At 46.6% G+C, this 15170-nt stretch overlaps 1 protein-coding gene across 2 annotated transcripts in view; it reads right to left on the reverse strand.

The window, feature by feature from the left end:
• SMARCAL1 (SWI/SNF related, matrix associated, actin dependent regulator of chromatin, subfamily a like 1) overlaps positions 1-15170 on the reverse strand; it is a 59450-nt gene that overhangs the window by 6605 nt on the left and 37675 nt on the right. For both annotated transcript variants that reach the window (XM_037912173.2, XM_037912172.2), the window contains 4 exons: positions 10377-10595; positions 8844-8914; positions 6423-6525; positions 5118-5300 (listed from right to left, as the gene is read on the reverse strand). In XM_037912173.2, coding sequence (XP_037768101.1) covers positions 5118-5300; positions 6423-6525; positions 8844-8914; positions 10377-10595 — 576 coding nt within the window. The remainder of the gene's footprint in view (positions 1-5117; positions 5301-6422; positions 6526-8843; positions 8915-10376; positions 10596-15170) is intronic.

Below are 15170 nucleotides of genomic sequence, written 5' to 3' on the forward strand. Positions count from 1 at the left end.
TTCTATGACGAGATAACTGGCTCTGTGGATGAAGGGAAAGCAGTGGACGTGTTGTTCCTTGACTTTAGCAAAGCTTTTGACACAGCCTCCCACAGTATTCTTGCCACCAAGTTAAAGAAGTATGGACCGGTTGAATGGACTATAAGGTGGATAGAAAGCTGGCTAGATTGTCGGGCTCAACGGGTAGTGATCAATGGCTCCATGTCTAGTTGGCAGCCGGTATCAAGTGGAGTGCCCCAAGGGTCGGTCCTGGGGCCAGTTTTGTTCAATATCTTCATTAATGATCTGGAGGATGGTGTGGATTGCACCCTCAGCAAGTTTGCAGACGACACTAAACTGGGAGGAGTGGTAGATACGCTGGAGGGTAGGGATAGGATACAGAGGGACCTAGACAAATTGGAGGATTGGGCCAAAAGAAATCTGATGAGGTTCAACAAGGACAAGTGCAGAGTCCTGCACTTAACACAGAAGAATCCCATGCACCGCTACAGACTAGGGACCGAATGGCTAGGCAGCAGTTCTGCAGAAGAGGACTTAGGGGTGACAGTGGACGAGAAGCTGGATATGAGTCAACAGTGTGCCCTTGTTGCCAAGAAGGCCAATGGCATTTTGGGGTGTATAAGTAGGGGCATTGCCACCAGATTGAGGGACGTGATCGTTCCCCTCTATTCGACATTGGTGAGGCCTCATCTGGAGTACTGTGTCCAGTTTTGGGCCCCACACTACAAGAAGGATGTGGAAAAATTGGAGAGAGTCCAGCGGAGGGCAACAAAAATGATTAGTGGACTGGAACACATGACTTATGAGGAGAGGCTGAGGGAACTGGGATTGTTTAGTCTACAGAAGAGAAGAATGAGGGGGGATTTGATAGCTGCTTTCAACTACCTGAAAGGTGGTTCCAAAGAGGATGGATCTAGACTATTCTCAGTGGTAGCGGATGACAGGACAAGGAGTAATGGCCTCAAGTTGCAGTGGGGGAGATTTAGGTTTGATATCAGGAAAAACTTTTTCACTAGGAGGGTGGTGAAACACTGGAATGCGTTACCTAGGGAGGTGGTAGAATCTCCTTCCTTAGAGGTTTTTAAGGTCAGGCTTGTCAAAGCCCGGGCTGGGATGATTTAGTTGGGGTTGGTCCTGCTTTGAGCAGGAGGTTGGACTAGATGACCTCCTGAGGTCCCTTCCAACCCTGATATTCTATGATTCTCTTGAAGGCGGCACACTTGGATTTCTAATGACAAGCGGTTAGGCCCTTTGTTTTATGTTTAGAATGAAAGGCAGCACTTGCAGCCCTGCCAACGCTGTGCTGGAACACTGGCTCAGTACTGACCCAGAGAATACGGCCACCTCATGAGTCACCAATCCAGTGGTGCAAGGAGATTTTAACTCTTACCAGTACGCAAAGGCAACTCATGGGAGGGACACAAAGGGGAGCACCAGCTAAAGGAGAGGCAGGTGACCTCCCCAAGTGACTCCTCCTCGCTCTGCCCCCAGCCCAGGCCCCCCACGCTCTCCCCATCCCACATTACCTGGCGGGTGGGGGGGAACTCTGTCCTCCTGCTGTGCCGGATACGGATTTCTGAACTGCAGGGCTCTCCCGGGAACTGCAGTGGCGAAAGGAGCAGAATGTGGGGCCACTGGGCAGCCCATGCCAGCAGCTCCTCCAGCCCCAAGCCCTGTCCTCCGGCAGGGCTGTACACACCCCAGACAGGAGACGCTGCTGCGTGGAAGGGCTGGGGGCGGTACAGCCATGCCAGAGCGCCCCGCGTTCTGCTCCTTTTGCCGCCGCAGTTCTCGGAGGAGCCCTGCCATTCTGAAAATGTGTCCTTCCGGTATGGCATACCAGCAATAAATATCTTAATGGTATGGCATAGCTCACCGTCCCCGCTCACTTGCACTAATCCCAATTCAGGCACTGCCCAGCCTTTCCTTGGAGGTTTCCAAGCCAAGCGCTAGCTAAGACTGACTGATCAGTAACGGTACCAAGCACATGTGCTCTGCAGGAGTGTTTTCCACCCCTCCATTTTCACAGCTCAGCACTTCTGGTGTCATCGTGCAAGTGAATCAGAGAGATTACAGATCTTTGTGAGCCAGAGGTGAAATTGGTTTAAATTGAGACATTTGCCTTGTTATATGGCACAGTTCAAAGCTGTGATCCTATCTACTGCCCCAACTGGATGCAGAGAACCAGGACTGAAGCACATGGACTGCTGAAAAGAACAGGATTAATTTTCTTTAAATAATTAAAGAGAGCAGTAGAGGGGACAGAATACAGTGCAGCTTTACAAGGTGCTAATCTGAGTCCCTCTCAATCTTCAAGGCATTCATCCTCAACACACCCCTGTGAAGTAGGGAAGGGCTGCATTCCCATTTTACAGCTGGGGAATTGAGGCCCAGAGAGACTGAAGGCACGTCTACACTGCAGACCAAGGTGTAACTGTAGAGCAGATAGGCATATCTGTGCTGGCTTTGATCTAGCTAATGCAGGTAACCATAACAGTGCAGATGCGGCTGTGTGGACCCCAGCATGTGCCAGCAGCCCACGTGTGTCCCTACTGTCCCCAGCAGGCATGCACTGGGGAAACTCACTCATGCTGAAACTCGGGCTGCCACATTGTCACTGATAGTATTAAGAACATTAGAACGGCCAAACTGAGTCAGACCAAAGAGCCATCTAGCCCAGTATCCGACAGTGGCTAATGCCAGGTGCCCCAGAGGGAATGAACAGAACAGGTAACCATCAAGTGATCCACCCCCGTCACCCATTCCCTGCTTCTGGCAAACAGAGACTAGGGATGCCATCCCTGCCTTGGCTAATAGCCACTGATGGACCTATCCTCCATGAACTTATCTAGTTATTTTTTGAACCCTGTTATAGTCTTGGCCTTCACAACATCCTATGGCAAAGAGTTCCACAGGTTGACTGTGCGCTACGTGAAGAAATACTTCCTTTTGTTTGTTTTACACCTACTGCCTATTAATTTCATTTGGTGACCCCCAGTTCGTGGGTTATGAGAAGGAGTAAATAACACTTCCTTATTTACTTTCTCCACACCAGTCATGATTTTATAGACCTCTATCATATCCCCCCTCACTCATTCTTTTCCAAGCTGAAAAGTCCCAATCTTACTAATCTCTCCTCATATGACAGCTGTTCCATACTCCTAATAATTCGCGTTGCCCTTTTCTGAACCTTTTCCAAGTCCAATATATTTTTTTTTTAAAAGGGGCAACCAGATCTGCACGCAGTATTCAGGATGTGGGCATACCATGCGCTAGCTAGATTAAAGCTAGCAGAGGTATGTGTGTTTAACTGGTAAAACATTCTGGTAAATGTTCATCCCTGTTTCTCTACTAACATAAAAACAATGTGCTGTTCCTTCCACACCACAGTATGGTGGCTATATGGAGTAGCCTGTTCTCTGTTTTGGTGGATTACGTCATTAGCCGGATCTGGTATTAATAACCAGTAATGTTACTTCTCACTAGCAGCCAAGCTGGCTCCATACGGACACTTAGTCTTTTATCTTACTAGACCATGGGTAGGCCCCTACCAAATTCACAGCCATGAAAAACGCGACACGGATGGTGGATTCTGGTCTCCCCCCTGAAATCTACTCTTTTGTGTGCTTTTACCACATACTGTACAGATTTCAGGGGGGAGACCAGCGTTTCTCAAATTGGGGGTCCTGACACAAAAGGGAGTTGTGGTGGGTTATTTTAGGGGGGTCGCGGTACTGCCACCCTTACTTCTGCGCCGCCTTCAGAGGTGGGTGGCCAGAGAGAGGCGGCGGCTGACTGAGGGCCCAGCTCTGCAGGCAGCAGCGCAGAAGTAAGGGTGGCAACACCAGACCAGGCCATCCTTACTTCTGGGCTGCTGCTGGCGGGGACTCTGCCTTCAGAGCTGGGATCCCGGCCAGCAGCCGCCGCTCTCCAGCTGCCCAGCTCTGAAGGCAGCGCCACCACCGGCAGCAGTGCAGAAGAAAGAGTAGCCGTAGGGCACCCCCAAGACAATAACCTTGTGAGCCACCCTCCAAACTCCTTTGTGGGTCAGGACCCCTACAATTACAACCCGGGAGGTCTAATACTCACTGCTCTTTACCTCTCTGGGAGCAGTTTTCTGCGGCAGGGTGTAGCAGTGCAGCGGGGTCTCCAGCAAGGGGGCTACGAAGACCTGGTACACCCTGTCACAGGGCTCAATCCTGGAAGGTGAAGACTGCCTCTTGTAAGACGGTACGCACCTTTACTCCCACTGCAGTCTAAAGGAGTTAAGCTACTCCTAGGATCAGGTCCCAGGAGTCCAAATTAATACATAGTAAAATACTGAACAAGATAACCTCTTCATCCCTTAGTTATTTGCTGCTAGATGCAAAGTCCCCCACGTGTAGCTGGGATTAAAAGGAAAATGCCATTTAAAATGAGGTGTGATGGATAATCAGAACTCCCTAGTCCTAGAGAGTGGAGCAGATGGTCAGTATTGATGATGGGCCTATTCAAAGCAAAAAATCCACAAACTGACCAGCTGGTCTAGTGGCAGTTCTCGTGATCCAGTACTGGAGTGATTCCAAGACAGAGAAGAAAAGTTTGTATTGCTTTTGAGTGATCCCCTCTGGCCACTGACTGACTTCACTGGCAGCAGCAGCCAGTCCAGTCAGCTGGGGTTGCAGCCATGTAAAGGTTTTTGGGGGGCTGGGAACATAGAAGAATAGTAAGTGACGAAGGAAACAGAAATCCTGGATGATGCTCCCCTAAATCTCTCTCCCCACCTCCAAAGAACCACCATAACACTTTTCTATTTCCACCCCTCAACACTACAAACAGTTGCCTTTTTTGGCAATATGACTGATCAGTACAGTAATGAGAATAGTAATACCCCCTAGCTCTTATATAGCACTTTTTTCAGTAGCTCCCAAAGCACTTCACAGCGGACGTCAGCATCATTAGCCCCGTTTTACAGAATGGGAAACTGAGGCACGATGCGGGGACGTGACTTCCCCAAGGTTACCCATCAGGTCAGTGGCAGAGCTGGGAAGAGAACCCAAGTCTGTGGAGTCCCAGTCCAGCGCTCTCTCCACTGGCGCACACTTCGTTAAGTTATGGTAGTAACATAGGTTTCTTACACCTGGGTTCCAGAATAACTCTGCAAACACCACCAAGTCGGCAGAAGAGAGGGTCAGCCCCATGTTGGCAGCAGTAAGGGATAAGACAGCCACAGAGTGCTTCTCGGAGAACTGGAACTTCTGGCACAGAGACTGACGCTCAGCTGAAGGTGTGGTGCCATCAATGCGAATATATCCAATATGCTGAAAGGAGGGAGTGGAGAAAGATCATTGGCAGGTCTTTATTTTCCCAAATTTTAGAAGATTTCCCCCACCACCACCAGTGCTTGTGAAGATCAAAAAACCCACTGAACTACTCCATAACATTTTGCTATATTTTAAATGCATTGGCAAGGGGGAAAAATTTTAATATATATATATATTAAATTTTATTTCAGCATTTTCTAATGCTGCCATTCGATTTGGGCATAAACGCACAATAAGGAACCAGCATCACCAGCCGCCATCCCCTCAGCTACTCTTCATCCGGGTCACTATCATGCTTAGGCACTGGGCTGCCTGCAGAGTCCGGGTCAGCAAAAAGGAGACGTAGATGAAAAGGTTCAGAGCAGCGCTGAGTATTGCCCACATATTGATGCTGCTGCTGCAAAGCTAACAATTTTCCAATGGTCTTGTCACCGAAGAGGAGCAGTGATACGATGGGTACCTTATAAATGTCAGGGATGATAAGCAATTGCCGAGTACTACCCTCAGAGATTTCTCAGTGAGAAATTAGCAAAACCACCTCCCATCTACCATGACCAGGTCTCACAGCCACTTCATGAGCTTTCAAAATCTGATCGATCAGATGAAACAGGCATAGAAACTTGATCTCTACTCATCACTAGAAACAGGAGAAAGATCGCTATGCAGTTATTAAGTAGACTCGAGCCGCCATACAATAGCCAGGCACAAAAATCAGAGCAACAGGGACCCAAGAAACAAAAGGCATGCAGATATAGCTGGGGCTGGTTTGTCACTGCCTTCTCACCACCTTCTCCAAAGAGGCACGAAAAGCAGCAATGGCAATGTATGGTAGTAAAACAGCACTTCTCAAAAACACTGTACACACATCACTCCAGGTGGTGGTGAACACCAAGAAACTTCTGCAGCAATAGCCCTCACATACACAAAACGTACATCCCACCGGGCAGTCTCATTCTGGAGACTCAGTAATCATGGCCAGGGGGCACATTAGAGATATCTCAATAAGAGAATTGTGTGTGTCACTAACTTTCATAAAGTAGGTGACCTGCCAGAAGTCTCCAGCAGCTTTGAAGTTGGATCAATAATAAAATTAACAGGAACCTGGATTTAAGAACTTACTTTGTTCTCCAGCTCTTTGCTGATTGCATTCAGTACTATCCTGTGATGAGCGAACACTAGGAATTTGTCTCTCCCACTTTCCACTAAATCCAGGATGTATTCTCTGTATTAAAAACAAATAATCCAAGTTATATTACTGATGTCTCTGTTGTCCCATGCACACATTACCTTCAAATCCTAAGAGATATTGTTCGTCTATAGGCAGAAATCAGGAAACTGGCCAGTAAAAAATAGCATTTCAATAATCAGTATCCACATATAAAAAAAGATCTAGGGACACATCACTCATTTTTCTGGACATCTGGCCACTGCATGACAAATGTATCTATTTTTATTTGTACATCACTGAGTCACACTTGATGAAACAGAGTGACCCAACTTAAAGTCATTTCCATTTATCTGTCTATCCCATTCATTCATTCATATTTCTAACTCTAGGCATCTTGTGGAACACGTTATGTTATCCAGGAGGCAATTACCCATAATACATTTATTTAATGCTGTTGTCACTCTAAAAAGGAAACTTCCCTGAAGAACAAATTTAACAGGACATCTTGAAACTTATTTTTCAGTCCACTAAGACATACAATCACTTGTTACATAGGAAACTCATTGCAAGTTATTTACAAATTGTTGGGAACAGGTAAATCAAATTTTAGCTTCTAATGAGGATAGATGGCTTGATGGATTGGTGCTAAAATCAGGACTGTGAAGTATTTCACCACTAAGTCACTGTTTTCAACACAGCCCAGGCCAGCTATGACTGAAAAAAACCAAACGACTCCGTGGCAAGATGGACTTAAATTCTACAGCCAAGTCACTGAACTCTGTGATGTTCTGGTGAATCATAGGAAATTCTATTTTAGTTTAATTTAATTTAATTCAAGAGAAGGTTTACACTGAAACAAAGCTGAAAACGAATAATACAATCAGCTCAATGACCCCCTGTGGAATGATATTCAAGTCATTACATTTATTTGATATGCTGTCCTGACATTTTCAGTTTAACATGCAACAGATTTTTGCAACACTGCTCATTGGAGAAGTTGTCAGGGGGAAGTTGGACATTTTGGCACTCAAGATATTGTGGGAGGCATACTGGGATGGTGGGATAAGGACATTAGCTCGAGCTACTTCTGAATATTAGCTAGGCAGCTCTGCTAAACCAGTCAAGCAGCTTAGACTAGCATTTAAATTTTAATCTTTAGAATTTCATAGGTGCCACTGCCTAAATGGGGCCGTTCCCACTATTAACACTAATAGTTCAGTGCTATTTTTTCAGACCTCTGCAGACACGGGGAAACAACACTGTATGGTTGTATATTCAGTTCACGTGATTTTCTTCACCAACATAAAGACAAGAAACACTTTTTTAAAACAAAAGCAGAGCCTCTGGGCTGCAATGCTGGATTGTGCAGCAAATGCTGTGGCTGTGAAGTCATGCAGTACACATGTAATTCCAATAGCATGGCCGGTCAGTGGGCTATGAGAAATAAAAATCAGTGTCAAATTATAAATGTCCCCATAAAAAACAAACAAAACCAACATCCTAACTGATCTGTTGAGAGTCTCAGCAAAAAAAAAAGCTACAGAGGAACGGGCCTGCAGCCCAACTCGAAGGGATTGCCTCTACAGAGGAAAGAGTTAAAAGCCCATTCATGGAGGAAGCTTACATTGTTATCATGATCCCACATGGGCTCTGTAGAGCATTCAGGACCTTCAGGGCTGTCAACATGGCATCTCTAGTGAGCACTATAAAACTAAAGACTAAATTTGGTTGACAAATAGGTTGGCTCAATGCTTTCTGCAGCAAGGCTGCAGTGTTCGTTTTTTAAAATTCTTTTTACACTGATGATTGCACTGATTTGTTCCTTTTAAACTAAAGAAAGGCCCGAACCAGAGGACTTGATCTTAGGCCCAAACATTGGGTAGCTTTAGATATGGAACTAAACATCCCAATTTGGACCTATCTGGAATTAAATCTGAAGACTGGGCAGCTAGAGAGACCTTGGAAGAAGAGACTGCTGTGTGTTGTAATTAATTTCTTTTTTGTTAGCTGCACTTGATTTTGCTGCAATCTTATCTCAAAGGCTCAATTTCTCTCTTCTCACTAGGTAGGTCAGAATGAGGCACTGGATTAACCTCTGAGGATAGGACAAGAAGCCATGGGCTTAAACTGCAGCAAGGGAGGTTTAGGTTGGACATCAGGAACAACTTCCTAACTGTCAGAGTAGTTAAACACCGGAATAAGTTGCCTAGGGAGGTTGTGGAATCTCCATCACTGGAGATTTTTAAGAACAGGTTAGACAAACATCTGTCAGGGACGGTCTAGATAATACTTAGTCCTACTTTGAGCGCAGGGGACTGAACTAGACCACCTCTTGAGGTCCCTTCTGATCCTATGACTGTCACACAACTTACATGACTGAACGGATTTTGGCTTCTGCGGTTCTGTTATAGAAGAGGAGTAGAGCTTCCTTCTCCTGTTGTTTCTGTGAAGAGGGGAAAAAACTGAATGTCAATTTCAAATCTGCCTTCCCTCCTGGGTGCCATCCACTTCCGTATATCTGCTGCTGCCGCCACTGGGCATTGTGCTGGGGAAAAGCAGGCTCTCCCTGAACACTGGTATTTACAAAACGTAGTACATGGAGGGGCATATCTTTCACCATGCGCTATCAAAATCCTGCCCCTGCCGCTTACCCCAGTGGGACTGCACCTGTTCTACTCTGACTGGGGACCACCCAAGAGTGGGGAGAAGTAGATTGGCCCCCATCTGAAAATTAAAGTTCGGAAAACTGAAGGAATACTCTCTCACGCTAATTGTATTTTTTATTTCGCCAAGGGATGCTGTGCGTAGAGGGGTTTGTCTGCACTACAAGCAGAGCCATATTTAAGCACAGTCGTGGCCAAATCACGTCATAATTTGCTTTTTTCTTACTGGTGTGGACAGAAAAAGGCGTCATAACCATGTTAGAGAACCAAGTTTTAGCACAGATCTCTCTACTAGATGGGTCCAGCGGTCAGAGCACTTGCGAGACCCTGCTCTGCCACAGACTTTCTGCGTGACCTTGAGCAAGTCATTTCAGGTACATCTACAGTGGAGCTGGAGGTGTAATTTCGAGTAACTAGTTTTGATCGAATTAGAATGCTAAACAATAGCAGCACGGTTGCTGCGGCCCAAGCAATGGCACAGACTAGGTGCCGGAGCACGGTCCCGACCGAAACCCTAGCTACACACTCAGGATGGCTAGGCCATCCTGCCGCTGGCAGCACTGCTGCCATTAGTGCCGGAGGTTGATCAGAGCTAGCCCGGGTAAATTACACCTCCAGCTCCAGTGTAGACACAACACGACGCTCTCTAGGCCTCAGAGTCCCATCTGTAAAATGGGACTAGCAGCAGAGGTGTTGTGAGGGTGAACTGAAGTCTGTCAGAAGCTTCGATACTAAGATGATAAGCACCATAGAAAGGTCTATAAAACAAACAGCACAGGTCTCTAACACGGCTATAATATGCCTTTTCTGTCCACAGAGGCACAAAAACAGTTGGCCACAACCGTGATTCACAACCCTGTCGGTTACACTTGTAAGGTAAGTGGGGCTTATGAGGCCAGACAGGAGAGTAAATACAGAGGAGCGAAAGACAGTAAATAGAGCGAAGAGGAGATAAAAGGCGAATGGCGGGGGAAATGAAAGAGTGATATGCAGCACGACAAGAAGATGAAGCAGCTGAAACTAAAGAAAGAGGAAGCTGACCTGTTATGATTATTGATGTTGTGCGTTCTTGGATACTCAAGAGAACCATTTAAAACAGTACCCTTGAGAACGTCGGCTGTACATTTTGATGCTGATCTAAGAATCTGGGAATTGCTCTCCAAGGATTTTTTTTTTTTTTTTTTTTTTTAAGTGAGCACCTGAAATACCAACAGTCCATCGTGTTAACAGTTTCTGACTCACAGTTCTGTATCCTTTGACCATGTCCTTTGCAGCGGCAGCCAGCTCAGCCTTGGTCTTTGCATTCATGCCTTCAGGAGCCACCACTACCATTTTGCGTTGCTTTGCTGGAAGCTGGGAGAGCACGTCTGATTTCAGGCGGCGGATCATGACAGATTCTTCAAGCAAAAGCTTCAGTTCTCCTAGGTTGGAAGATCTGGAGTAGTCCCAACCCCATGGCATCTGGGGAAAAGCAAGCCATGATCATCAGCAACAAAAGCCACAGGAGCCTTTAAGTCATTCTTGGTCAAGGGGATCTGGCTAGGGGACAAACTTCCACAGGAGAACAGGAGAATCCAGAGTCTGCCTGTCTTCAGGAAATGCTGCAAAGCCTTCCTCCTTTGAAAAAGCCTTTCCACGGTAAGAATGACACTCATAACACTGATAGGCCCATTTGCCCTCCAGTTCTTACCATGAAAGCCCTACTCCGAGCAGCCTATTGCCCCTGAAAATACCAGAGACTCCATGAAGTCCATTAGGGACATGGCTATTGCTTTTACATAGAAGGTGCTCAGATACTAATAGAAGGTCAGTGGTTGAGAGGGGCATGAAGCCAGGAGATTCCATGACAGTCAGGAGGAGCTAGAAGGCAGGGGCACCATCTTGGCTGTAGTGCATGAGAGGGCATTGGGGGAAGGAAGAAGGACTATGTTGCACTGGATGCAGGTGTGAGAGAGCCCGGGAACAGGACCGTGACGGACACTGCTAGCCTGGGAGTGGAGGCGAACACTGTGGGTGTCCCAAGGGCAGGTGAAGTAGCTGGAGGAGCAGCACCTCACCAGCAGGAGCGGATTTACCATGAAACAAACCGTGCGGTGGCACGGGGCCCCCAACGACAGGGCCCCCCAAATGCAGGACAAATATCTGACAACCTGCCCGAGTCCCGGGCTGACGGCGCAGCAGGGCTCAGGCAGGCAGGCTGCCTGCATGCCACGGTTGGTGGCCCCACGCTGCTCCCAGAAGCGGCCGTCTGCTGGCACGTCTCTGTGCGCGCTGGCGGGGGGGAAGGTGGCTCTGCGCACTGCCCCACCCCAGGCAGCGCATGGAGACCCGCTGCCCCACTCCCCCAAAGGGGCGTGCAGAGACATGCCAGCAGCAACGCAGCAGAGCTAAGGCGGCTCCCTGCCCTCTGTGCCTCCCTCCCTCTGCACCGCTTCGCTCCCGGAAGCGGCCAGCATGTCCCTGCGGCCTCTGGGGGGGGGGGGGGGGGGGTCTCCGCACGCTGCCCCCGCCCTGAGTGCCGACTCCCCAGCTCCCATTGGCCGGGAACTGCGGCCAACGGGAGCTGCAGGGGCAGCACCTGCAAGGGGGGGGCGGGGGTTGGGCACCTCCACCTGTGTCCAGTATCGGAGGGGTGGGTGGAGGCACAATTGTTTTTCCTCCTAATTCCAGACCCTCAGCGTGTAAATTGTCTTGCACCCTCCACCTGTGTCCAGTATCGGAGGGGTGGGTGGAGGCACAATTGTTTTTGCTCCTAATTCCAGACCCTCAGCGTGTAAATTGTCTTGCACACCCACTGAATGCTGAATCAGCACATCTCCCCACTTTGCCTTTCTCCTGATCAGCTTACACCTGCTGTGTGATGTACACAACCGCACCCACTTCTGCCACTGCCAAGCCTGGCTCAGAGGCCTCCACGTAGCTTGCAGGAAGCAGGTGCAACTACATTTGGTCATGTCTCAGCATAAATCAGCTCATTCTCCAGGCACCTTGCACTCATGGCATCAATTCTGCCACGGCAGCTTGCCTTAACGCTCCCTTTATTTCCTTCTCCCAGAAGCAGCTACCACTATGCCTAGCATATCCTCCCAGATCTGGTGTACAGGAAGAAAAGAACAAGCTGTATTCCTAACATCAAGCTCATCTCTGCTGTAACCTTTGTCCTTTCACTCCCCCTCCCAATCTTTATCAGCATCCTTCACCATATAAAATGTAATTTAGGTTGTAGGATCCTCGGGGTAGGGTCCTGTCTATTTGTCTGTAAAGCTGCATGTACTCCCACTGCACTGTCCTAAAACAACACACACCAACAATAATGTCAAATGTAATTCCCTGCCTCTCTGGGCGGAGGGTGTGGGTGTGAAGGTGAAAGAGTTAATGTTTGAGAAGTGATCTGAAGATGTAAAGCTCTCAGTGCAATCATCAGTATTTCTTCCCAGACTGGAGCATGGTGTATTTGGAAATGCGATTTTGAAGACGGCTTTGGATGTGCTTTCCTGAATGTCACACCATATTGTTCTCTTATCTGCTTCAGCGGAGAACAACTACGTTGACAACCAACACCATTAAAATTGATATATTCTCCAACTAAAATGCCTCAGAACATTTTCCCTTTTTCAGGCTACATAAGCAAAGGGTTTTTTAAACTTACTTCAGGGCTTATAGTCTTTCATTCTGGGATCAGCCTTGGTGCCCTTCTTTGCATCATGTTAAATCGCTACAACATTTAATTTTACATAATGTGGTGACCAAAATTAAACAGAACATTGTAAATGGAATTTCAACAGAGAGTTGCTTTATCTCAGCAGAACTCCCATACAATTCTGCTCTGCTGTTCTAACACTGGGGCAGATTTATTACAGGGACAGCGAGCAGAGACTTCTGTTGAAACGGATCACAAATGGAGCCATATTCTATTTGTTACTTATTTACTTTCAATTTAAAAAATATTGAAAGCTGTTTGCACAAAATCATGACTGATCAGCACCGATTCTCACTCTCGCCAGTGGTCTCTAGAGAGGAGCCAAGAAGTCAACTCAAGGTCTGAGTCCTTACCTTCAAGGTGCTCAATAGCCCAGGCCCAGCATCTCTAAAAGATCCTAAACCTCAGGAATGGAGGTCCACTCCAGCTTCCTCAGGGGCTGGTCTATGAACGTAACAACATAGAACTTAAGAAAATAAGAATGGCCCTACTGGGTTAGGCCAAAGGTCCATCTAGCCCAGTATCCTGTCTTCCTACAGTGGCCAATGCCAGGTGCCCCACAGGGAATGAACAAAACAGGTAATCATCAAGTGATCCATCCCCTATCACCCATTCCCAGCTTCTGGCAAACAGAGGCTAGGGACACCATCCCTGGCCAATAGCCATTGATGGACCTGTCCTCCAGGAACATATCTAGTTATTTTTTGAACCCTGTTATAGTCTTGGCCTTCACAACATCCTCTGGCAAGGAGTACCACAGGTTAACTGTGCGTTGTGTGAAGAAATACTTCCTTTTGTTTGTTTTAAACCTGCTGCCTATTAATTTCATTTGGTGACCCATAGTTCTTATGTTAGGAGGAGTAAATAACACTTCCTTATTTACCTTCTCTACACCAGTCATGATTTTATAGACCTCTATCATATCCCCCCTTAATCATCTCTTTTCAAGCTGAAAAGTCCTAGTCTTATTAATCTCTCCTCATATGGCAGCCGTTCCATACCCCTAAACATTTTTGTTGCCCTTTTCTGAACCTTTTCCAAGTCCAATATATCTTTTTTGAGATCGGTTGGCCACATCTGAACGCAGTATTCAAGATGTGGGCATACCATGGATTTACATAGAGGCAATATGATAATTTTCTGTCTTATTATCTGACTATAACAAATTTATATTATAATTACTGTAGCATTCAGGAGCCCCAGTCATGGACCCCATTGTGCTGGGTGCTGTACAAACGGAATAGAAAGGTAGTCCCTGCCCCAAGGCGCTTACAAGCTAAGGAACTAAGGTCCATCACAAACCCCACATCTTCCGCCCCAAGTGTCAGGCACACTTCTTCAACCTACCCTCTCTAAACACACACAGAGACCAGCATGTTCATTTAAAAAAACCCTACCAAAATAAAAACACTCCACACACAATTCTCCCCCAGGTGGGTGGAAGGGCGGGGGGTGAAGAGACGGAGAGAGAGAGAATGAACCACATATGACAGATGTAGGTTATATTGCTTACTGCATGACTGGAAGACACACAGATACTATGATGAGAGAAGAGGGGTATAAGATCTGGGATGGGATGGGATGGAATCAGATGGGCCATAAACACTGAAGTCCTTTATGGCATCTGGAGGTGGATGACGCTGCTTCCGGTAGAAGCACAGGGGTAGGAAAGAAAAGGATGCTGCCGTAATCATCACGCGTTACCACTGATCACATTGTACCTGCTCCGTTGACAGTTAGCCAATGAAGATGCCAGTGTTGCACGACTGATTTCAATGGTGTTACGTCGGCATCACACTGGAGTCACACAGTAGCAAATAAGGCCCCTAGACTATGTAACTTTATCGCTATATCATATCTATACATGAATTTTAATAACTAATCCTAGCAGTGAGTTCTGATGGGTCATTTCTAGAAAACTGAAAATTGAAAAAGTCATTCTAAAAAAATATAAAGTTAACATGAGAACATGATGGTAATATGTTTAATAGGACATGGTGTATAAAACTAGTCTATTACTAGAATTATTAAAACATATTTTGATGTCTTCTACTGAAAGACAGAGGAAAAAATGAATACAAGTTTATTCTGCCGACACACACATCTGGCTTTGGGCCATAATATCCCAGAACAAATACATCAACTGTGAATTTCTTATCAAAGTGTTAAAGCATCTCACTCAAGTTAGTAAATTTATTACCGCGTTAACAGAAGCTGCCAAACCCTTACAAATGCAGAGCACATGCTGATCTAGACATTATTTAATTTTTTTATTTGTTATTTGCCAACCTCAAACAGTTTGAAAAATGGCTTCACAGCCTCTACTTCAAGAAACT

The sequence above is a fragment of the Chelonia mydas genome, chromosome 11, assembly GCF_015237465.2.
Source record: "Chelonia mydas isolate rCheMyd1 chromosome 11, rCheMyd1.pri.v2, whole genome shotgun sequence".
NCBI classification, from domain to species: Eukaryota; Metazoa; Chordata; order Testudines; family Cheloniidae; genus Chelonia; species Chelonia mydas.